This window comes from Paramacrobiotus metropolitanus, unplaced genomic scaffold, assembly GCF_019649055.1.
Source record: "Paramacrobiotus metropolitanus isolate TYO unplaced genomic scaffold, Prichtersi_v1.0 Parri_scaffold0000119, whole genome shotgun sequence".
NCBI classification, from domain to species: Eukaryota; Metazoa; Tardigrada; class Eutardigrada; order Parachela; family Macrobiotidae; genus Paramacrobiotus; species Paramacrobiotus metropolitanus.
Genome location: NW_026570339.1, coordinates 250,636 through 275,317, shown reverse-complemented (window position 1 = coordinate 275,317; position 24,682 = coordinate 250,636). Strand labels below are relative to the sequence as shown.

The 24,682-nt window shown below is 41.6% G+C and overlaps 2 protein-coding genes across 3 annotated transcripts; one reads left to right on the top strand and one right to left on the bottom strand.

Moving 5' to 3' along the window:
* Positions 1-31: 31 nt before the first annotated feature.
* On the bottom strand, positions 32-4,712 carry LOC129598290 (elongation factor-like GTPase 1). Of its 2 annotated transcripts, XM_055496115.1 has the most exons (9): positions 4,593-4,712; positions 4,305-4,449; positions 4,018-4,239; positions 3,415-3,726; positions 2,889-3,359; positions 2,240-2,830; positions 1,613-1,744; positions 684-1,511; positions 32-563 (listed from the first exon to the last, which is right to left on the bottom strand). In XM_055496115.1, the coding sequence occupies exons 2-9, from the start codon at positions 4,396-4,398 to the stop codon at positions 169-171; spliced, it is 3,045 nt and encodes a 1,014-aa protein (XP_055352090.1). In that variant the 5' UTR covers positions 4,399-4,449; positions 4,593-4,712; the 3' UTR covers positions 32-168. The 2 variants fall into 2 exon arrangements, with proteins under 2 accessions (XP_055352090.1, XP_055352088.1); XM_055496113.1 differs by having other exon boundaries at positions 4,305-4,706.
* Positions 4,713-21,795: 17,083 nt separating this feature from the next.
* Positions 21,796-23,650, top strand: LOC129598332 (uncharacterized). Its single transcript, XM_055496187.1, has 4 exons — positions 21,796-21,811; positions 22,514-22,572; positions 22,731-22,959; positions 23,145-23,650. Exons 1-4 carry the CDS (start codon positions 21,798-21,800, stop codon positions 23,494-23,496), a joined length of 654 nt encoding a protein of 217 aa, XP_055352162.1. The 5' UTR covers positions 21,796-21,797; the 3' UTR covers positions 23,497-23,650.
* Positions 23,651-24,682: the final 1,032 nt, after the last annotated feature.

Genomic DNA, 24,682 nt, shown 5'->3' with positions numbered 1-24,682 from the left:
AGTGCAATCTCGCTCACCGATACACCGGAAACGGCGGAAAGCGGCGCAGTAGGCCATCGGAGCAAAAACAGACTCTGACAATGTGCGGCAATCACGTTGCGATCAGTTGACCGTTTCCCCACGGACACCGACCACGCCCACCGGGTGGGGGCGGTGGCTGACAAGTAATCACTTGTTGCGCTTGACGGTGCGCTGCTTCTCGGCGGAGACGACGACCTGTTCGCCGGCGTTGAAGAGGCCCTTGCGCCTCCTGACCTGGCCGACGTACTTGAGCGCGTGGTTCTCGGCGTCGGCCTTGTCGCCGTACAGCTCGTAGTCCTCCTCGCTGGCCGTCCTTCCCCCCGCCCCGGGCGTCCAGAAGGGGTCCACCTCCAGCACCTCCCAGTGGCTGAAGGTCAGCTGCGGCAAGGCCAGTCCGCTGCTGCGCTTCCGCATCTCCTCGCCCAGTCCGAAGCTCTCGCACACGGGCAGTAGCGTCGCGATGCTGAACACCTCCGAGCCTTCCACCATCTCGTCCTTCACGACGCGCCCGTGCCGCCGACTCACCACGCTGTACACTTTCCCTGCAACCACCGCCCCCAAATCAACACCAAAACAATCACAAGATACGGTAATAAAATCCCAGAAAATGATATTAATTAGAAATAAATACAAATCGCCATAAATCCACTGAAAAGACTCACCGAGAACGTCGCTGCTGGCCTGGATGACGCAGTAGTACATGGCCAGCATCAGCCGCTGCGGTTGTGCCTGGAAAGCGCGGCGACAGGCCTCCTTGACGCTGGAGATGACCTGGCCACCCCCCACCGACCCCGCCGCTTCCTCGTCCTCCCGCGGCGCCATCTGCAGGTCCTCGACGACGAAGGCCACACCCATCATGGGCTCCTCACACAGCGGCCCGGCCAGCGTCGCCAGGTTGAACCCGGCCGCCACGTTCTCCATCAAACCGCTGCCCTGTTCCGCGGCCGTCCACACACTGGGCAGTGGCGTCGCGCTGGCGTTCACCAGGACGTTCGGTCCGCAGTGCCGCGGTCCGAAGGCGCATATACTCTCCAGCGTGATCCCGCTCCCTTCCAGCGTGGCGCGCAGCTCCCCCTTCAACTTCTCCAGCTTCTCGTCGACGGCGGCGACTTCCGGGCGGCGCTTGCCCTTGCGTCGCTCGTGCAGGGTCTTCAGCACCCCCGCGTTGTCCTCCAGGAGGCGGGTGGTGGCTTCCGGGAGGGAGACGGCGCGCATCTTCAGTCGGTACATCCGGTCGGGGGTCTCCATCTCCACGCTGGCGTCGCCACCGTTGCCGGTGGTGAGGACGGTCTCCCGGAAAGGCACGATGGGTGGGGAGACGTTGATGTCCACTTTGGCGTAGGTCTCCTGGAGGTCACGGATGCAGCGCTGCAGGTGCACCTCGCCGGCCGTGATCAGCACGTGCTCGCCGCTCTCCTGCAGCAGCACCTCCACGCAGGGATCCGCCTGGTACAACAGCTTCAGACCCTCCACCAGACGCGGCAAATCCGCTACAACAAGATAAAAAATCGTCAATATTTATCGCAAATTTTACTGACTAGAACTGCCAACTATGTACAAACAAAAGGGAACTAACGCAGCGGAAACTTACTAGTTTTTTTCGGTTCTACGGCCACCCGCACGATGGGCAGGGACGTCGTGTACAGGTCGGTGAAGGCCGGACAGGCCAGCGTGCTGGACAGCGTCCCCGACCGGGTCAACACGCCCTCCAACCCGGCAATGCCTGCAAACGACACATACTCTCGCTAAGGGTTCAAAGCACAAATGATTCCAACTGAAGCTGAAACTTACAATTAATTAAATTAATTATACTTGGGTTAAATAGTCAATTTAAATTGTAATAAATTGTCGTCGTAAATCAATGCAAAGGAAAATGTTTGGTCAAAAACAGGTGTTTATTGTACAATTTTACATTGCTTTACTGTTTCGGTCAACTGCCTTTCGATAAAATTTCCAGTAAAATTCGTGCTTTCTCAGTTAGCATGTACTATTTCCAGCCATTTTTTTCAATTAAAAAATTGAAGTTTTTCAATTCAAACGCATAATACCAGCTGATGTACGGTATGTTTATGGAATGCAGTAATCTGAATGTTGATTTTCTGTTCAGTCATCAATGCCAACACACTACGATTGTCTGCAGTTTATGCAGTCAAGCCGGACAGTGGAGACTAAACGATTTAAATTCTAAACCAACGATGGTGAATTCTGCAGCGCTTACCGACCACATTGCCGGCGTAGGCCACCGGCATCCGCTGCATCTCCCGCCCCATCATGCAGTACACCGCGCCCACCACCACGCGACTGGCATGCGCCGGAAGTCCGCCCTCCGCCTCCGCCGCGTCCACCTGATACTTCGGTCCCAACGCGAACACCTCGTCACCCTCCTTCAGCGTCCCACTGAAGACGCGCGCAAAGGCCAGGAAGACCAACTCCTCGCCCTTCTCCTCACCGCTCACCGCCACCGGCTCCTCCACCGTGACCCCATCGCCCTCGGCCATCTCCCGCCGCTGCCGGACCGCTTCCCGTCTCGCCGCAATCTCCTCTAGCGACAGCGCCTGTCCCCGGGTCGGTGCAGCGCTGCTGTGGTTCGATAAATGCTTGGAACTGACGGCGAAGATCTTGGAGACGAAGGCGATGAGGGGGGCCGAGGGGGCGGCGGAGCAGGCCAGGAAGGCCGGTTTCAGGGCCTGGGTGGGGCCGGGGAGGGCGGCGAAGGGCTGCTGGCTGGCTAATAAGGATTCCACGCGCTCCTCGCTGATTTCCACCGGGCTGGGCAGCTGCCGACACACCGCGTCCAGGACGGCCTTGCCTAATGCGATGGCAGCAAAAAATTCAATAACGAAGGGTAAAATAGTGGCTGCACATACCGAGCGGCAGCCACTGCGAGCAGAGGGCGAAGATGAGCCCTTTGGGGTCGAGACGGAGATCGCGCGGATGAATCTTCAAGCCGAGCGCGGCGGCCATCTTCTCCACGAGCGCCTTGTCCTTTTTCACCCCGACAGCGTCGTACATCTGCCAGAGATTGTCCAGCACCAGCTGCACGAAGAGCGGCTTCTTGCCGCGGGCGCGCGCGTTCTTCTTGATGCGCTTCTCCTTCCCGTCCAGCCAGAAGTCGCCCCACAACGTCAGGTTGAGCACGCGCCGACTCAGGCCCAGTTTCTTGGCGTACAACTCGGCGAAGCGGTCGATGGAGAAGCCCCAGCCGTCCAGGGCGCTGGCGAAGACGACGTTGCCCTTCTCCGGCTGGAAGTAGAGCGCCGAGTCGTCGGCGGCCTCCAGCCCGGCGTCCCAGTCGTCGTACAGCGTCTCCGCCGTGTTCTCCTTGGCGTCGTCCTCCTCTGCAACGCAAGACGCTCATCACCACACCAGACAACACCACCATGTCCGCGGTACCTGCGCGTTGTCGTTCGCGCTTGAGCTCGGTCTGGCGCAGGGTGTGGGAGGCGAAGAGGGCGCCCATGAGGGCGTTGATCTGCTCGAGGATGTGGAGGAGGCGCTGGTAGGCCTCGGCGGGCGACAGTTGCTGCTCGCTGATCAATCTATCGACCTTGTTGATGACCAGCAAGGGACGGATGTTCTCCAGCCAGGCCTGGCGCAGCACCTGCACCGTCTGCGCCGCGCAGCCCTCCACCGCGTCCACCACGACCAGGGCGCCATCGCACACGCGCACCGCCGTCGACACCTCCCCGCAGAAATCCACGTGGCCTGCACAACCACCACAACCATTCAAACACTCAAATAAACTAAATACAATTACGCCAATCCGACAGCCACAACATACAGAATAAAATGCCTAAATTAATAGCTACATCTAGAAAAAAGAAAATGAAAAAATAGATAAATATAATAAAGCATAAAATGCATTAAAAAAGATAAGAATAATGTCGCTGACTACAAATTTAATAAGAAAACGTAGAATACTTGTACAGCCTGTTAGAAAACCTGAATAGGAAGAACGAAAACAGAAAGCCAGAAATCTTGGGTGAGGGAGAATACCTGGGGAGTCGATGAGGTTGACGAGGAAGGTGCCTGAGTGTGCAGGCGTTCCTTCGCTTCCTCCGTCGCTGAGTGTGTGCTTGAGCGTGATGGCGCTGGCCTTCATGGTGATGCCGCGCTGCTGCTCGTCCGGCCGGTCGTCCAGGTAGCGCAGACGGCCGGCCAGGCGCTGCGAGATGAGCCCGTTGCTGGCCAGCAGCGAGTCGGCCAGCGAGGTCTTCCCTGCACAGCACACACTGTCCACTGTCACGAGTCAAAGCACAGACAGCTGTCTTTCTGCCTCTCACCGTGGTCCACGTGCGCCAGAATGCAGATATTGCGGATCCGCTGCGGATCGCGCTGCAGCGCCGCCAGACCCTCCTGGTTCTTCGTGGACGCCATGCTCGACGGCCCAAATAAATTTCCAGGGCGATGGGATACACGGTCTGTCACCTGTTAACAGGTTGCTCTTCTGATTCTTTACAAATTAAACACACTCACAACTCCACTTAGACTTTACGATGCTTCGACTTGGTCTTCGCCTTCTCAAAAAACCCACGACCGATTTGCTGCTCAGCTGTGATTTCTACAATTACCCGCACATTATTCTTTTCATGTCTATGGAGAACTTTTATGAAGAAAAGCTAAATGACAACGAAAAACTCGCACAGCGCGCAAACTGCAGAATTTGCACAACTACATACTTATGCCACAACTGTCCTAGAGAAGAATGAGACTGAGAGAAGAAATGTGAACATTGTGTAGCCGTAGTCAGCCTGTACGTAACTGCCTCTTTCTGGGCCATTGCCGCGATTCCCATTGCGACACTAGTTTCTAAGCGTTAGGCGTACGCGGTTCAACTTCCGGCGGAAGACAAACCGCCTAATGTACCCACGTACTTCATTTTACAGAATCTGATAGAATATAGATATTCGATACAACTGTGTTTTATTTCATTAATAATCTCAGGTGCAAGTCACTGCAAGTCAAAAAAAGGTTACACATGCCTCATTTATTGTCAACTTGTACAAGCCAATGCCATTTACATTCAAACTTTAAAAACCCCAATAATTAGAACAAGTAAAATAACTCTTCTAACTCTCGAGAACACCCGACCGTCCCCAGGACAGAAGCCGCGTTTCCGCGCTGAATTTCCACACTTATACGTTGCCATAAATACTGAACAGCGCGCGCTTCTCCTGTTTGTTCTTTGATGCGCCGGCCGACTTCATTGATGAACTGGCGAGTACTTTCGCCACAACTTCCCATAGTTTCGAGAGCCACTGGCTGGAAAAAATGCCGATCAATGAGTTCGGAATAAAGGTTTCACTTCCGCGTCTTCAGCAGCCGATCCCGCTGCTTCTGAACAGCCAGCTATATACGAAGTAGCGAATGTGTCACAAACTGTCACATCCCATATCAGAGGGAGGTCTTTCTCCATGGGAAGAGTGATAAGCCGTCTGGACGCTTCCCGTTCAGTGTGCTCAGTCCGGAAGGCTCCAAGATTGTCGGCACCTTTGCTGATCCGAGGCTACGCTGAATCACGCTATTCAAACTCGCATGCCTCCTGAACCTTCCTTGGCTTTTGACGCACGACAATCCATGTAAGCCGCATGTATCCACCATTTCACCACACCGACAATTATTCTTCTTACAAATAGGCGCCCCCATCCGCAAAGCAACAGCGATCCGCAGACCGGCATCGTCCAGCAGTGTGCCAAGGCTGGCGACCGGCAATGCAAGCAACTAGGCACTGGCATCCTTGGCAGAGACAGCCAACAGACAAGCAGAGGCAATAACGTCGGCGCTCTCTTTTAAGGCTTCCAGTTTCCCGGCAGTCAGCATATCCGACCACAAGCGTTGGTTGCTCCGGTCTTCCAATCGCAGGTGCAGTCTTTCCTGTACGTTCTTCCCAGCACGACTCAACGTCAGACCGATCGTCGGGGCAATCTTCGGGCACAATAGTGCGTACTAGCTTGTCGGTAGAATAGAGCGAGGAGAGATGGGCCGGCGTAGCGATTTCTTCGGCTTTAGGCAAACCCAAGCCGCAAAGTGCAAAAAGGTGGTGGCAATAGTCAAAAGGTGGTGTGAAAAATATTTTAAAAAAGGTGATGCGAATAGCCAAAAGGCGGTGAAAGGTCGTGAGAATATTCAAAGGAGGTCGCAGGGTGGTGAGAATAGCCATTTCCTTAAAAACATGTGTTTCCTTATATTATTTTATTTTTATGTGTATACCTGTCAAGGAGCAGCAAGTGAGACGAAAAAGGACTATATTTCCTTTCCTTTTAACCTGTATCTTAAGTTTTTCATTTAGTTTAAACTGAAACATGCTTAATAAACCACAAACAGGTGTTTTTTCTTCACAAAAAATTAGCTGTTTTGCGTTGCATGTACAGGCTCTGAAAATGAAAGTTTGGTAATAGTTAAACATTTTGCCCTTGTAAAGCTTAGGTTCATAAGTCTTGTTGCTTATGTAAAATTAGATATATCGCGCTAAATGTACACTGTTGAAGCATTTTTTTGTTTTTGTGAAATAAGCTTTTTTGCGCTAATTGTACATGCTCTGACAATTAAAATATGTGATAAATAATACATATCGCCCTTGTTGTACTTAGGGTCACAATTCTTATTGCTTATGCAAAATCATATATATCGCGCTAATTTTACCCTGTTGAGTGTTGAGGCATTTTTTTGCTTTCGTAAAATAGAAAATAGGTTTTTTTGCGCTGATTGTAGATGCACTGACATTGAAAGGTTGTGAAAAATCAAACATAGCGCACTTGGTGTAACTCCGTCCATAAGTCATATTGTTTATACAAAACCAGATATATCGCGCAAATTTTACTCTTTGGAGGCCTTTTTCAAAAGTAAATTTAGCTGGCTTCCGCTAATTCTACATGCTCTAACATTAAAAATCTGTGCAAAGTAATACATATCGTCCTTACTGTACTTAGGGCCACAATTCTTATTGTTTATGCAAAATTAGATACAATATACAGCGCTGATTGTACACTGTTGAGTCCTTTGGTTTCATAAAATTGACTGTGTCGTGCCAAATGTACATGCCCTGACATTTAACGGTTGTGAAAAATTAAACATATCGCATTTGTTGGAACCGCGTTCATAACTTTTATTTTTTATGCAAAATTACAAATATTCCTCTAATTGTACACTGTTGAAGCAGGTTTTTGTTTTCGTGAAATTAGCTGTTTCGCGTTGATTGTACATACTTTAAAAATTTGTGAGAAATAATACATATCGCTCTTATCGTCTTTAGAACCGCAAATCTTACTGTTAATGCAAAATTAGATATATCGCGCTAATTGTATGCGGTTGAGAGAACTTTTGTTTTCATAAAATTGACTGTTTCGCGCTAAATGTACATGCTCTTACATTGAAAGGCTGTGGAAAATTAAACATATCGCACTTGTTGGAACCGCGTTCATAAATTTAATTGTTTATGCAAAATCACGTATATTGCGCTTATTGAACACTGTTCAAACGTTTTTTTTTTGTTTTCATAAAATAACCTTTTTTGCGCTGATTGAAAATGCTCTGACATGTATGTAAAAAGTATGTAAGTAAAAAGTATGTAAAAAGTATGGAACTCTAAATGTATGTAAAAACACTTCGTGCGGAAATTGTTCCGTCGGCTGTGGTATATATCGGGATACATGAGACTTTCTATAGTCTGTATACGGCTTGTTCCTGAACGGTGTACGGGAGTCTTTAACTAAATTGCGGCACGCACCTGATTGCAATAAGTTTGGATGATGGTTAAATACTATACAATGTACGACGAGAGCATATTATTTACAGAGCCGTCCATTATTTTTTCTTGAACTGATTGTCGATTTTGATTGCCATACCGCTAGCGAAGTTTGCCAACTGTCTAGCAGTAACGTAACTGAAGTACGCGTGCGGTGGCCCATGCAGCACGCTGCTGGAATCAAAATCTTCAAACATTCGTAACTTTGTTAATTTTCGTGTTAAATTCTTTTGTATAAGCTTAAAAAATACAAAATAACGCATACCCTTAGGCAAAACAACTGATCTTTCGTTTTTATTTTCGGGTTATTCACTATGAGCCTTTGATGTTAACATACCTGTCTAGGGAAGACTCATTCGAGATTTCAAATAGGCGGCTATGCTAAGCACGTATGCTCTCAGTGCCAAACCTTGAAACGAAACCAGAAAATCAGCTATTCTGCCTAATAGTATGCATTATTTTAATTTTTTAAGCGCATACAAAAAAATTTAGCACGGAAATAACAAAGTTACGAATTTGTGAAGATTTTCATTCCAGCAGCGTGCTGCTGGAATGAGAATGTGCTCATTCTAGAACTCATTTCCTCCCTAAAATTATCCTCTTAATTGTGCGTGGATTGAACCAAATTGAAAAATTTGATATTTTGAAAAAAAACCTTTAACAGCCGCACTGTAACTGATACAACCGCAAAGAAGCAAACAGGCGACGGTTTAATGCAGTTTCTGACGGCTGGTTGTTTTCTTTGGACTTGCAGATAACTCCAACTCTTGCTTCTCGATCAGTTATTGATTAAATCAAACCAACTTCAAAAATTTACGAGAGCAAGCTGTTTTCTGTGACAACTTTTGTCGCTGTCAAGAAATATCAATACATGCGGAAACACGCTTATGAAACATTATAAGTTCACTTTGAGTAAGTGATAAGAATGCAACATTTGTACGTTTTGCTCCATAGCCGGCGCCTGAAGTCTCTCTGGTGCTCGGGAACCGGTAATTAGAATTTGGCCTTGGCAGGTTTCAAATAAAAAGGCCTTTTCTAGAAAATTTGATGAATTTCTGATCCTGTATCTTTGTGCATGCATATAAGGCTTTTGCGTTTAATGTAATTGCTAATATCCTTACAAAGTCCATGCTTGGGAGATTCAACAAAATTGAATGAGTCGATGGCGCTCAAAGCTAGCGTTCAAGTTGATATAGTCTGGAACACAACAAGTGGTCAACGGCTTACTTAAGTAAAAAAAACCAACAACTGTGGATGGTTGCACAGTTACACTGCCTGCAATGCTAAACTGTCCTCTTATAAGGTTTTAACCGTTGAAAAGCAAGCCGTATATACTTACAGTCTTTGTATTATAACGTATCCAGTATCTTTATGTATGCATAACTCACTGCACTCTGCAGGGTTTTGCCCTCCGGAAAATACTAAACCACTCCCCTAAATTGGGCGAATCAAAGGGGTGTAACATTTTGGTTACGAATCTCCATAGACGAACCAAAAACAAGCCGTTAACACTATTCCTATGCGAAGACTAGTCTTCTTCTTTTCATAGTGTTAAGTCTGCATCTGTGTGCAGCCAACAGAAAAGTATGACGTATCGCACTTATTGTATTTAAGGCCACAAGTCATACGGTTTATGCGAAATAAGGTATATCGCGTTTATTGCATGCTGTTAAAGACGTTTCGTTTATATAACATTGACTGTTTCGCGCCAAATGAACATTTATTGGCATTAAAAGGCTCTAAAAAATTAAACATATCACACTTTTTGGAATCCCGTTCATAAGTTCCGTTTTTTATTCAAAGTAAGATATATCGCGCAGATTGTGTACACGGCTAAAGTGTTTTCTTGATAACGTAAATTTAGCAGTCTCCCGCTAATTTTGCGTGCTGTGGGGTTACCAATTTGTGAGAAAAACACAAATCGCCCTTATTGTGCTTAGGACAAAAATCTTATTATCAATGCAAATTTAGATATCGCGCTAACTTTACCTGAATGAAGAACTTTTTTTCGTAAAATAAGATTTTTTGTGCTGATTATACATGCTCAGAAGAAAACATTATGTGAAAAATTAAAAATATCGCACTTGTTGGAACTCCGTTCATAAGTTCCGTTTTTTATTCAAAATAAGATATATCGCGCGTGTACACGGCTGAAGCGTTTTCTTGATAACGTAAATTTAGCTGTCTCCCGCTAATTTTACGTGCTGTGGGGTTACCGATTTGTGAGAAATAACGCAGATCGCTCTTATTGTGCTTAGGACAAAAATTCTTATTATCAATGCAAATTTAGATATCGCGCTAACTTTACCTTAATGAAGAACTTTTTTTCGTAAAATAAGATTTTTTGCGCTGATAATACATGCTCAGACAAGAACAATATGTGAAAAATTAAGAATACAGCACTTGTTGGAACTCCGCTAATAAGTTTTATTTTTTATTCAAAATTAGATATGTCGCGCAGATTGTACACGGTTGAAGTGTTTTCTTGATTACGTAAATTTAGCTGTCTCTTGCTAGTTTTGCGTGCTGTGGGGTTACCAATTTGTGAGAAATAACACAAATCGGCCTTATTGTGCTGAGGACAACAATTCTGATTATCTATGCAAATTCTAATATATTGCGCTAATTTTTCTTTAATGAAGGATTTTTTCGTAAAATAAAATTTTGTGCGCTGATTATACATGCTCAGACAATAACAATATGTGAAAAATTAAAAATATCGCACTTGTTGGAACTCCGATCATAAGTCCTGTTTTTTAACCGAAATTAGATACATCGCGCAAATTGTACACGGTTGAAGTGTTTTCTCTATTACGTAAATTTAGCTAAACATAAACAGCTAAATTTAAAAAATCTAGAAAACGCTTCAACCGTGTACAATCTGCACGATATATCTAATTTTGAATAAAAAATAAAACCTGTGTACGGTTTCTGGTTAACTTTACGTGCTGTGAGTTTACAATTTGTGAGAAATAACACAAATCGCCCTTATTGTGCTTAGAATAAAAAACTTTTTAATATCTATGCAAATTTAGATGTCGCGCTAGCTTTACCTTAATGAATGATTTTTTTTCAGAAAATAGGATTTTTTGCGCTGATTGTACATGCTCCTAGAATAAAAATATGTGAGAAATTGATCCCTCGCACTTGTTGGAACTCCGTTCATAGGTCATATTTTTTATTCAAAATTAGATAATCTGCGCAAATTGTACACGGTTGAAATGTTTTTTGTTTCGTAAATTAAGTTTTTTCTCCCTAAATGTACGTGCTGTGGGGTTAACAATTTGCAGGAAACAATATAAATCGCCCTTATTGTTCTTTTAGCAAACATTCTGATTATCTATGCATATTTAAATATATGGCGCCAATTTTACCTTAATCAAGGATTTTTTTTCCGTAAAATAAGATTTTTTGCGCTGATTATACATGCTCAGACAATAACAATATGTGAAAAATTAAGAATACAGCACTTGTTGGAACTCCGCTAATAAGTTTTATTTTTTATTCAAAATCAACTATGTCGCGCAGATTGTACACGGTTGAAGTGTTTTCTTGATTACGTAAATTTAGCTGTCTTTTGCTAATTTTGCGTGCTGTGGGGTTACCAATTTGTGGGAAATAACACAAATCGCCCTTATTGAGCTGAGAACAACAATTCTGATTATCTATGCAAATTTAAATATATTGCGCTAATTTTTCTTTGATGAAGGATTTTTTTCGTAAAATTTAATTTTCTGCGCTGATTATACATGCAAGACAAGAACAATATGTGAAAAATTAAAGATATCGCACTTGTTGGAACTCCGTTTATGAGCTCTATTTCTTATCCAAAATTAGATATATTGCGCAGATTGTACACAGTTGAAGTCTTTTCTTGATTACGTAAATTTAGCTGTTTCTCGCCAATTTTTCTTGCTGTGCGGTTACCAATTTGTGGGAAATAACACAAATCGCCTTTGTTGTGCATAGGATAAAAATTTTTATTATTTATGCAAATTTATCGCGCTAACTTTACCTTAATGAAGGATTTTGTTTCGTGAAAAATGATTTTTTGCGCTGATTATACATGCTCGGGCAATAACAATATGTGAAAGATTTAAAACATTGCACTTGTTGGAACCCCGTTCATAAGTTGTATTTTTTATTCAAAATTAGATATATCGCAATTATTGTTGTATTGGCAAAAATTCTGATTTTCTATGCGAATTTAAATATATGGCGCTAATTTTACCTCAATCAAGGATTTTGTTTCGTAAAAAAGATTTTTTGCGCTGATTATACATGCTCGGGCAATAACATTATGTGAAAATTAAAAACATTGCACTTGTTGGAACTCCGTTCATAAGCTGTATTTTTTATTTAAAATTTGATATATCGCAATTATTTTTCTTAGGGCAAAAATTCTGACGATCTATGCAAATTTTAATATACGGCGCTAATTTTACCTTAATAAGGATTTTTACAGTATGTGAAAAAATAAAAACATTGCACTTGTTAGAACTCCGTTCATAGGCTCTATTTTTATTCGAAATTAGATATATCGCGCAGATTGTACACGTTTGAATTGTTTTCTTGATTACTTAAATTTAGCTGTTTCTCGCTAATTTTACTTGCTGTGGGGTTAACAATAAGTGAGAAATATCACAAATCGCCCTTATTGTTCTAAGGGCAAAAATTTTGATTTACTATGCAAATTTAAATATATGGCGCTAATGTCACCTTAATCAAGGATTTTTTTTCGTAAAATAGGATTTTTTTGGGCTGATTATACATGCTCCGACAATAACAATATGTGAAAAATTAAACACATCGGACTTGTTGGAATTCCGTTCATAGGTTCTATTTTTTAGTTAAAATTAAATTTATCGCGCAGATTGTACACGGTTGAAGTGTTTTTAGTTTCGTAAATTAAGTTGTTTCTACCTAAATGTACATGCTGTGGGGTAAACAATTTGCAGGAAATAATATAAATCGCCTTTATTGTTCTTTTAGCAAACATTCTGATTATCTACGCGTATTTAAATATATATGGCGCCAATTTTACCTTAATCAAGGATTTGTTTTTCGTAAACTAAGATTTCTTGCGCTGATTATACATGCTCTCACAATAACAATATGTGAAAAATTAAAAACATTGCACTTGTTGGAACTCGGTTCATAAGCTGTATTTTTTATTTAAAATTTGATATACCGCAATCATTGTTCTAAGGGCAAAAATTCTGATTATCTATCCAAATTTAAATATATGGCGCTAATGTTACCTTAATCAAGGATTTTGTTTCGTAAAATAAGATTTTTTGGGCTGATTATACATGCTCAGACAATAACAATATGTGAAAAATAAAAAATATCGCACTTGTTGTAACGTTCAAAAGTTCTAATTTTTATTCAAAATAAGATATATCGCGCAGATTGCACACGGTTGAAGTGTTTGCTTGATTACGTAAATTTAGCTGTCTCTTGATAAGTTTACGGGCTGTGGGCTTACCGATTTGTCAGAAAAAACAGAAATCGCCTTTGTTGTGCATAGGATAAAAATTCTTATTATCTTTCCAAATTTAGATATTGCGCTAACTTTACATTAATGAAGGATTTTGTTTCGTAAAATAAGATTTTTTGCGCTGATTATACATGCTCAGGCAACAACAATATGTGAGAAATTAAAAACATTGCACTTGTTGGAACTCCGTTCATAAATTGTATTCTTTATTTAAAATTTGATATATCGCAATTATTGTTCTAATGGCAAAAACTCTGATTATCTATGCAAATTTAAATATATGGCACTAATCTTACATTAATCAAGGATTTTGTTCGTAAAATAAGATTTTTTGGGCTGATTATACATGCTCCGACAATAACAATATGTAAAAAATTTAACTTAAATTAAACACGTCGGACTTGTTAGAATTCCGTTCATAGGTTCTATTTTTTATTTATAATAAAATTTATCGTGCAGATTGTACACGGTTGAAGTGTTTTTTGTTTCGTAAATTAAGTTGTTTCTACCTAAATGTAAGGGCTGTGGGCTTACCGATTTGTGAGAAATAACAGAAATCGCCTTTGTTGTGCATAGGATAAAAATTCTGATTATCTATGCAAATTTAAATATATGGCACTAATGTTACTTTAATCATGGATTTTTTTTCGTAAAATAAGATTTTTTGCGCTGATTATACATGCTCAGGCAACAACAATATGTGAGAAATTAAAAACATTGCACTTGTTGGAACTCCGTTCATAAGTTGTATTCTTTATTTAAAATTTGATATATCGCAATTATTGTTCTAATGGCAAAAATTCTGATTATCTATGCAAATTTAAATATATGGCACTAATCTTACCTTAATCAAGGATTTTGTTCGTAAAATGAGATTTTTTGGGCTGATTATACATGCTCCGACAATAACAAAATGTGAAAAATTAAACACATCGGACTTGTTGGAATTCCGTTCATAGGTCTTATTTTTTATTTAAAATTAAATTTATCGCGCAGATTGTACACGGTTGAAGTGTTTTTTGTTTCGTAAATTAAGTTGTTTCTACCTAAATGTAAGGGCTGTGGGCTTACCGATTTGTGAGAAATAACAGAAATCGCCTTTGTTGTGCATAGGATAAAAATTCTGATTATCTATGCAAATTTAAATATATGGCACTAATGTTACTTTAATCATGGATTTTTTTTCGTAAAATAAGATTTTTTGGGCTGATTATACATGCTCCTACAATAACAATATGTAAAAAATTTATCTTTCGCACTTGTTGGAACTCCGTTCATAAGTTGTGTTTTTTATTCAAAATTAGATAAACTGCGCAAATTGTACACGGTTGAAATGTTTTTTTGTTTACGTAAATTTGGGCCCGTTCAGGCATACACCTATCTATTTTAATTGCTTATTGTTATTTGAGTTCAACGGGGACAATCACCTAATTGCATTAGGTCCTAAAATTGCGTTCACGCAGCACACTTATGCTAACGGTAATTACCTAGGTCTTAATTGGTAGATAGCAATGCGCAGCCTGAACAGTGCTTTCCTATTAAAGGGTACCTTTTCGTTTGTTCCGTAGATACGACTAATCTGTCTTTTACGAGTAATAGACAAATGCCGTACTTTAACGTTTACAATCTACTAAATCATAAATGCTAGCCCATTTTAAATGGTATCGTGCGTTTGTTGGATAAGCAAATCTGCAATCAATAAATAGTTCCCTTTGTATAATTAAAACGCGCGCGATAATATATTGTTCTATATGTGTGTTGTGAAATTGGAGATCTACCGCTATCAAAAACAATATAAACTTTTCACTGGGTGCTAAATTTGATTTGAGAAAGACCATCGGTACTGGTAAGTCTGCACCTGCAGTTAATAAATATATAGCTTAATGTAACCAGCCGCTTGATGAAGATGGAAATTTCAACTGTGCTAACACCGTGGAAATAGTTCGTTTATACTTTAAAGGAACAGAGCTCTTTCATATTTATTTATTGCCTTCTGACGTGATAGACTTTCACTGCTCTATACAGCGATCCTCATACGTGCACTCAGTCCGTGCTTTTTTATAATTTGTTCTCGATAAACTGTTACAAATAATTGTATTAGAGCTGTGGTTGCACTTTGCGGTTAGTAAACTTTTCACCTCGGCACTAGACAGTAGGCAACCGCCCACTGTTTCGGCAACTGGCAACCGCCCACGGTTACTGTATGCAGCGCTATACGCATCCGCCCGCTGTGACGGTAGCAAACAGCGGCCCGAGGCGGTTGAGCGGTGCATTATGGTGAGCCGATATTAGGCTTATGGCAAGCCGAATAATTAACGAACCAACTGTCGGGTAAATACGTCGGGTAAATACGAAATTATGAACACTGTATTATCTGGTGTTTTGTGAGACGTTCTATTTTTTGAACCTGGAAAATTGATTTCGACCTTTGCCCGCTTTTGAAGCACTGACTTTAAAATGCATTCAGTAATTTATTGTATTTATTGCAACAAATAAATGGCACCCTAAGAACTGAAATACTGAGGTAGCGCAAGCGTGAAATCAGTTTTTAATTCTCTGCAATTGCGATTAAATAATATATGGTGAAGCACACGGAACTGTTACCGTTAATGTTATTACACATATTTATCCTACAGTGACGCAGTCACTTAATTATCGACCTTTTAAACAGTAAGAGTGTGAAAATAATTACCATTCTGTGATTCTGCTCGGTTTTAGTTCCGCGTTATGTTTAAGTATTGAATGACTTTATACTCGCATAAATACAGATAGGTGGCTGGCGTTTACGCAAACCCGACTGGCTATCGCAGTCGCCTAAACAACAACTTTTATTGCACCTATCCAAAGGTGCCTGTGTGAACGCATTTCTGCTCCTTATTTAGGTATCTGTTTAGCAAAGCGCGCCGCGTTCACGCAAACTGCTAAAAAACTGGCCGTTTTGGGCGGCGCTTCAATAGAAAATGGATAGATAGAAGTAAGCCTGAATCCGGCCTTAAGTGTTTCTCGCTAGATGTACGGGCTCTGCGGTTAACAATTTGTAAGAAATAACACAAATCGCTCTTATTGTGCTTAAGGCAAAAATTCCTATTATCTAGCAAATTTAGATATCGCGCTAATCTTACTTTAACGAAGGATTTTTTTTTCGAAATAAGATTTTTTGCGCTGATTATACATGCTCAGACAATAACAAAATGTGAAAAATTAAACACATCGCACTTTGAAAATCCGTTCACAGGTTCTATTTTTTATTCAAAATTAGATATGTCGCGCAGATTGTACGCGGTTGAAATGTTTTCCTGATTACGTAAATTTAGCTGTTTCTCGCTAATTTTACTTGCTGTGGGGTTAACAATTAGTGACAAATATTACAAACGATCTTATTGTTCTTAGGGCGAAAATTCTGATAATCTATGCAAATTTAAATATATGGCGCTAATTTTACATTAATCGAGGATTTTTTTTCGTATAATAAGATATTTTTGCGCTGATTGTACATGCTCCTACAATAAAAATATGTGAAAAATTAATCTTTTGCACTTGTTGGATCTCCGTTTATAAATTCTGTTTTTTATTAAAACTTAGATATATTGCGATTATTGTTCTTAGAGAACAAATTCTGATTATCTAAGCAAATTTAAATAAATGGCGCTAATTTTACCTTAATCAAGGATGTTTATTTGTAAAATAAGATTTTTTGCGCTGATTATACATGCTCCCACAAAAACAATATGTGAAAAATTAAAAATATCGCACTTGTTGGAACTCCGTTCATAATTTGTATTTTTTATTCAAAATTAGATATAGCGCGATTATTGTTCTTAATGCAAAAATTCTGATTATCTATGCAAGTTCAACTAAATAGCGCTAATTTTACCTTAATCAAGGATTTGTTTTCGTAAAATAGGACTTTTTTTGCGCTGATTATACATGCTCCCACAATAACAATATGTGAAAAATTAAACATATCGAACTTGTTGGAACTCCGTTCATAAGTCCCATTTTTTATCTAAAATTAGATAAACTGCGCAAATTGTACACGGTTGAAATGTTTTTTGTTTACGTAAATTAAGCTGTTTCTCGCTAAATGTACGTGCTTTGCGGTTAACAATTTGTAAGAAATAACACAAAACGTTTTAATTATGCTTAGGGCAAAAATTCCTATTATCTAGCAAATTTAGATATCGCGCTAATTATACTTTAATGAAGGATCTTTTCTTCGTAAAATAAGATTTTTTGCACTGATTATACATGCTCAGACAATAACAATATGTGAAAACTTAAACATATCGCACTTGTTGGAACTCCGTTCATAAGTCCCATTTTTTATCTAAAATTAGATAAACTGCGCAAATTGTACACGGTTGAAATGTTTTTTGTTTACGTAAATTAAGCTGTTTCTCGCTAAATGTACGTGCTTTGCGGTTAACAATTTGTAAGAAATAACACAAAACGTTTTAATTATGCTTAGGGCAAAAATTCCTATTATCTAGCAAATTTAGATATCGCGCTAATTATACTTTAATGAAGGATCTTTTCTTCGTAAAATAAGATTTTTTGTGCTGATTATACTTGCTCAAAAAAATAACAATATGTGAAAAAATAAAAACATCGCACTTGATAGAACTCCGTTCATAGGCTCTATTTTTTATTCAAAATTAGATACATCGCGCAGATCGTACACGGTTGAATTGTTTTCTTGATTACGTAAATTTAGCTGTTTCTCGCTAGTTTACTTGCTGTGGGGTTAACGATTAGTGAGAAATAATACAAATCGCCCTTATTGTCTATAGGGCAAAAATTCTAATTTTCTATGCAGATTTAAATATATGGCGCTAATTTTACCTTAATCAAGGATTTTTTTCGTAAAAGAAGATTTTTTGCGCTGATTATACATGCTCCCCTAATAACAATGTGTAAAAATTAAACATATCTCAGTTGTTGAAACTCCGTGCATAAGCTCTATTTTTTATTCAAAATTAGATACATCGCGCAGATCGTACACGGTTTAATTGTTTTCTTGATTACGTAAATTTAGCTGTTTCTCGCTAGTTTAATTGCTGTGGGGTTAACGATTAGTGAGAAATAACACAAATCGCCCTTATTGCGCTTACGACAAAAATTTTTATTGTCTATGCAAATTTAGATATGGCGCTAACTTCACCTTGATAAAGGATTTTCTTGTGTAAAATAAGATTTTTTGCGCCGATTATACATGCTCAGGCAATAACAATATGTGAAAAATTAAAAATGTTGCACTTGTTGGAACTCCATTCATAAGTTCTATTTTTTATTCAAAATTAGTTGTTGATGTCTTCCCTACTTCCCTTTCTCCAGACTTGTGTTGTACTAACCGCCGGGAGAAGCGTCTTATTTTAGCGGAGCTGACCATTCCCTTTGAGACCGTACATGGATTCGCCAATGCCGAGGCACGGAAACACACGCGTTACACCCCGCTGGTACAACAACTAACCGGCGCCGGCTGGCAGGCGGACTACTACCACCTCGCAATAGGTTCAAGGGGAATGGTCGCACGTGACGCCATGATCAGTATGGACAAAATAGCCAGCACCATCCGGCCGGTTACCGCCTTACCGCAGTCGAAGTCGCTGTTTAAAAACTTAATGACTATTGCTGTGTCTTGCTCATATGTTATCTTTTTAAATAAATCTAACAAGGACTGGACAGTACCAGGCCCAAGTAATTTGTTCAATGTTCATGCACGCTAGTCGTTCTTCCTCGCAGGTCGTCCTCAGCACGGTCTACAATGATGCTGTTTCAGATTAGTGTCCGATCTCATGTTTTCCGATTATTGTTGTTGTGGCAATCTGTTCCGTTACACTTTACCTTATTGCGATTGTAATAAAATAAGACAGTTGTAAGAAAGAACAGGCCAGATTTTCAGTTTAGTCTCTCCATGCTTTCCCTTGTACTCCATTTTGTTTTGAAAATTTTGTTGAAAATTTCACGAAATTAAAATTAAATTTAATGCTGCTGGAGGTTTTGGGTTTTAATGCCGGGAGACTAAGCGACAGTAAGGCGAAAAAAAAGCATATAAGAACGAAATAAATGAACATAAGTAATTATTATTGTCCTGTTCTTTCACGCAACTATAAGTATAATAGTGTTCTGGCAGTAATTCCAGGACCTGCGAGCCTGGGTAGGGACTGAATCGCAATAAAGGCTGTATTTTTTTTATTAGATATATCGCGATTATTGTTCTAAGGGCAAAATTTTTAATTATCTATGCAAATTTAAATAAACGGCGCTAATTTTACCTTAATCAAGGATTTTTTTTCGTAAATAAGATTTTTTGCGCTGATTATACATGCTCCCACAATAACAATATGTGAAAAATTAAAAATATCGCACTTGTTGGAACGCCGTTCATAAGTCGTATTTTTTATTCGAAATTAGATATATCGCGCAGATTGCACACGGTTGAAATGCTTTTGATTACGTAAATTTAGCTGTTTTTCAATACTTTTACTTGCTATGGGGTCAACATATAGTGAGAAAAAACACAAATCGCCTTTATTGTTCTTAGAGCATAAATTCTGATTATCTATGCAAATTTAATCATATGGCGCTAATGTTATTTTGATTAAGAATTTTTTTCGTAAAAGAAGATTCTTTGCGCTCATTGTACATGCTCCTAGAATAAAAATATGTGAAAATTAAACATATTGCACTTGTTAAAACTCCGCTCATAAGTTTTATTTTTTATTCAAAATCATATATATCGCGTAGATTGTACACGGTTGAAGTGTTTTCTTGATTACGTAAATTTAGCTGTCTTTTGCTAAGTTTACGGGCTGTGGGCTTACCGATTTGTGAGAAATAACACAAATCGCATTTGTTGTGCATAGGACAAAAATTCTTATTATCTATGCAAATTTAGATATCGCGCTAACATTACCTTAATGAAGGATTGTCTTTCATAAAATAAGATTTTTGCGCTGATTATACATGCTCAGACAATAACAATATGTGAAAACTTAAACATATCGCACTTGTTGGAACTCCGTTCAGAAGCCCTTTTTTTATTCAAAATTAGATATATCGCGCAAATTGTACTCGGTTGAAGTGTTTTCTTGATTACGTAAATTTAGCTGTCCCTTGCTAATTTTACGTGCTTTGGGCTTACCGATTTGGGAGAAATAACACAAATCGCTTTGTTGTGCATAGGGCAAAAATTCTTATTATCTATGCAAATTAAGATATCGCGCTAACTTTACCTTAATGAAGGATTTTTTTTCGTAAAATAAGATTTTTTGCACTGATTATATATGCTCAGACAATAACAATATGTGAAAAATTAAACATATCGAACTTGTTGGAACTCCGTTCATAAGCCCTTTTTTTATTCAAAATTAGATATATCGCGCAAATTGTATTCGGTTGAAGTGTTTTTTGTTTATGTAAATTAAGTTGTTTCTCGCTAAATGTACGTGCTGTGGGGTTAACAATTTGCAGGAAATAATACAAATCGCTCTTATTGTTCCTTTAGCAAAAATTCTGATTATTTATGCATATTTAAATATATGGCGCCAATTTTACCTTAATCAAGGATTTTTTTTCCGTAAAATAAGATTTTTTGCGCTGGTTATACATGCTCCCACAATAACAATATGTGATAAATTAAACACATCGCACTTGTTGGAATTCCGTTCATAAGTCCTATTTTTTATCCAAAATTAGATATATCATGCAAATTGTACACTGGTGAAGCCTTTTTCATTTATTTACGTGAATTAGATGTTTCGCGCTGATAGTACATACTCTGGCAATAATCGTTTATGAAAAATTTTTTTTAATTATCTAGGTTAATGCGTTTCTTTGTCCCCGCAAAATTAGCTGTGCCGCGTTAATTGTACATTTTTAAGTATTATAGACGTTTAAGCACTGCTCTTCGACGTCGTCGAAGAAAATTCATTCCATTCCACTTTGCGATGGTATTGGAGTTTGCCAGAGCATGTACTTAATTGTGTTTGCTGTCCGGTTGCCCAGTGTCCACATGTACAGTTGGAATTGGGATAGATTGGCTTAGCTGATTTTGCTTTCCTCCATGAAATGTATTTTAAAGCTTTTTTGCAGCATTTGTTGTGCTTCTTCGCTCCATCTCGCTTCCGTTATTTCTCCTTTGCTGCGGAATCTGCTTTTTCTTCTTTGGATACATCAGTTTCTGAATACCGTTTGATTTGACCCATTTATCAGCGCCGATTTTAATCATCGACCACTATTGGGAACTTTCCCTTCGAATCATACACAGCATACGTAAGTACGATTGGGTTCCCAGCTAAGATTTTACAATAAAACCCTACAAAAACTTTTCATTTTTTGTGTGCAGTTAAGGCATGATATTCTGCGGCGTTCTAGATTTTATATAAAACTAGTGCAGCGCTTGATTTTTGGCGTAGTTTCGTTTTGAATAAATTAGTTAAAAATATTGTTGTTAAGTTTTTGGTTATTTTGCGATTTGTGCTTTTTTTTTCCTGGCGCAGTTTATCATGTGTTGATTGTGTGTGCTGGTTGATGTTAAATTCAAGGTTTATAAAATTTTACTTATAATTTTCATAAGATGAGCTTGGAAGTTTTCTCCCGTTGACGAATGACGCCTCGGTGGTGGTGGTGTGCTCGGTGTGTTCACTGTCAAATACAAGTACTTCGCTTCTGTGTTTCATTTCTCAATTTTGTTTTAAATGTACGTATATTCTTCGCTTTTTTCTTGATTGCTTATGTCATCTTTATATTGTTCAATTAAAAAAGTTAATTTAAGATTTCCAGAATGTTTTCATTGATGTTTTTGAGGTTTCTTTCAGAGAAGCAGGGTTCGGTGCGCGCAACCCCCTCCGGGCGAAAACTGTTTGAAAATTGCAGCGCAAAAATTAGTCGAATATTTTGAAAATATTTCATTTTATGTTAAGTGAAATACAAATATCATTTTGCGTTAACATAATTTTTATATACAGAATATTAACATGGCGGCGCTGACATTTTCTGTTATTTTTTATTGATTTTCAACAATTGTATCACAATGAACGAATAAAACTGATGAAAAGGCCGCCATGTTTATATTCTGCACAAAAAATTATGTTAATGCAAACGTGCCATTAATGTAAGCGAGGCAATGATTTCCCGTACCAGTGTACCACAGCACAGATTAAGAGAATGGTGTGCGTGTGTATCTGTAGTCTGTGTACATGCAAAGTGTGTAAAGTTATTATTGAATAATCCGGACTGATTTGCAGTTACCGGCCGGTATCAAGAAACATTCCCGAAATGTCCTACCTGGAAAAATTCAACATAGGTTTGTACTATGTATTAAGCAAAAATGATACGTAATTAAGCAAAACTGTGAAAACACTCTTATATGATAATTATTAAAATGTCAATCCGTTCTGTCATGATCGTGTTGATTTCCATAATGTATATAAATATAATACATGTTACTGCGGTTTTGCGCAGATGCCGAACACCTCGAAGTCCGTTTTCCGGGAGTTTTAACCAACGCCATCCAACAAACCGGCATAACCAGTGTAGACGCGTTGACGGGTCTGGGGATACCCCATTTACAAGAACATTTAGTTCTTCCGGGACTTCGTTGCGCTATATACCGCACCGATACTGGAGCCAGTGTCGAAGTCCCATTTAGGGAAACCGGAAGAGACGCCATCAACCATGTGCTCCGGGAGAAGTAAGTAGCCGGCGGCAGTTTTGTCACGACCCATCAGGACCGGCAGGGGCGTCAGGGTTTTCTGGGTTTCGGATGCGAGCGGATGGGGAAAATACTGCGCCTGCCGGAGCCGTAGGGGCAGGGTCGATTGCACGCGAAGGGTCACTGCACTTTATTTGCGTACGCATAAAGCGTTTTCGTTGTAGTGGCGAGTGGAATCGCCCGGGAATCACTAGATCCGGTCTCCGTAACGATGGGCGCATAGTGCAAAGACAGTGGCAGTTATTGGCAGCCGCTTTAATGGCGGTGGGGCCGCACGCAGCCCACTTAATAGGGGCCGGTATCCAGGCCGCTGGCCAATCCCATGCGGTCCCGCTGATTGTTGTCGGTTTACAAGCAGCAGCACCAGCGGCGGTTCGACTGCTTGCCAATGGGATTCAGGAAGGATCGCAGTCACAAGCCCTTCAGCCACGTGCTGTGCTGCCCCGTTCCAGTTGCTTAGAGGGCGACTACCCGGTGTTCCGCTGCCACGGGCACAACTGCCCCGTCCCATCCTAGGCCCACAGCCCGGCGGTGTGTTCGCCCTCCGCGCTCCGCTTCCGGGGCCTCGCGTTGCATTCCCAGTCCTCGCCCAGAACGCGGAAGATGTCGGCGCGCCGGTTGTCGGTGTTCATCCTCAACCCGCCGGCGCTCCACCACCGCACGCCGCCGCCGGCGCTCCACCACCGCACGCCGCCGCCGGCGCTCCACCACCGCACGCCGCCGCCGGCGCTCCACCACCGCCGCATGCGCCGCCGGCGTCACCTGCGTGCCATGCGACATCCGCCGCCGCGCGCCGTAATGGGCATCCGCCACCGCCGTAGCCGTCCGCCACCGCGCGCATGCGCATGCGCCTCCGCCGCGCCATGGTATCACCTGCGCGCCCAGCCAGCCGCATCGCCGCCGCGTAAGCCGACATCACCCGCCGCGTAGCGTCCGCCGCCGCGCGTAGCCCGTGATCGCCGCTGCGTAAATGGACGTCTTCCGCCGCCGCGCGTAGATGTCGCCGCGCGTAGCCGCCGATATCATATGCGTGGCCAGCCGTCGCCGCGTATTGGGTATCCGCCGCCATGGCCATGGAATCGCCGCCGTAGTAATGGGCTATCCGCCGCCAGCGCGTGGCCGTGATCCGCCGCCGCGTAGCCGTGATCCGCCGCGTAGTGGACGATCACGCCGCAACGTGGGCGTCGCCGCCGCGCGTAGCCGTGGAATCGCCGCGTGGCCGTGAATCGCCATAATGGCGTAAATATGGGTTGGCATAACGCGTAGTAATGGGCATCCGCCGCCGCGCGTAAGCCATGCATCACTCATGGCGTGCCGTGGGTATCCGCCGCCGCGCCCAGCCGTGAATCGCCGCCGCGCGTGGCCGTGAATCACTTCATCAGCGTGGCAATGATCGCCGCCAGCATGGCAATGATCGCCGCGTAGTAGATCACTTATGCGCGTAAGCCGTGGTGCATATGCGTAGGCAATGGGCATCGCCGCCGCGTGCGTGGCATCATCGCCAGCGTAGCGTGAATCCGCCGCCGTGGCCGTGGGTATCGCCGCCGCGCGTAGTAGCCGATCGCCGCCGCGTGGCAATGGGTATCCGCCGCCGCGCGTAAATGGCATCGCCGCCGCGCGGGCATCGCCGCCGCGCGTGGCCAGATCGCCATAACGCGTAGCGTAAATGGTCATCCTGCGCGTAGCCGTGAATCGCCGCCGT

Bases quoted from the DNA above. Each gene is read 5' to 3' on its own strand.
- LOC129598290 (XM_055496115.1), bottom strand. From the start codon at position 4,398: ATGGCGTCCACGAAGAACCAGGAGGGTCTGGCGGCGCTGCAGCGCGAT. The intron at 3,360-3,414 runs GTACCGCGGACA...CTTGCGTTGCAG, and splicing joins GCGCGAACGACAACGCGCAG to AGGAGGACGACGCCAAGGAG. The intron at 1,512-1,612 runs GTAAGTTTCCGC...ATCTTGTTGTAG, and splicing joins CGTAGAACCGAAAAAAACTA to CGGATTTGCCGCGTCTGGTG.
- LOC129598332 (XM_055496187.1), top strand. The intron at 22,573-22,730 runs GTTTGTACTATG...GGTTTTGCGCAG, and splicing joins CCTGGAAAAATTCAACATAG to ATGCCGAACACCTCGAAGTC. The intron at 22,960-23,144 runs GTAAGTAGCCGG...TTTTCGTTGTAG, and splicing joins AACCATGTGCTCCGGGAGAA to TGGCGAGTGGAATCGCCCGG.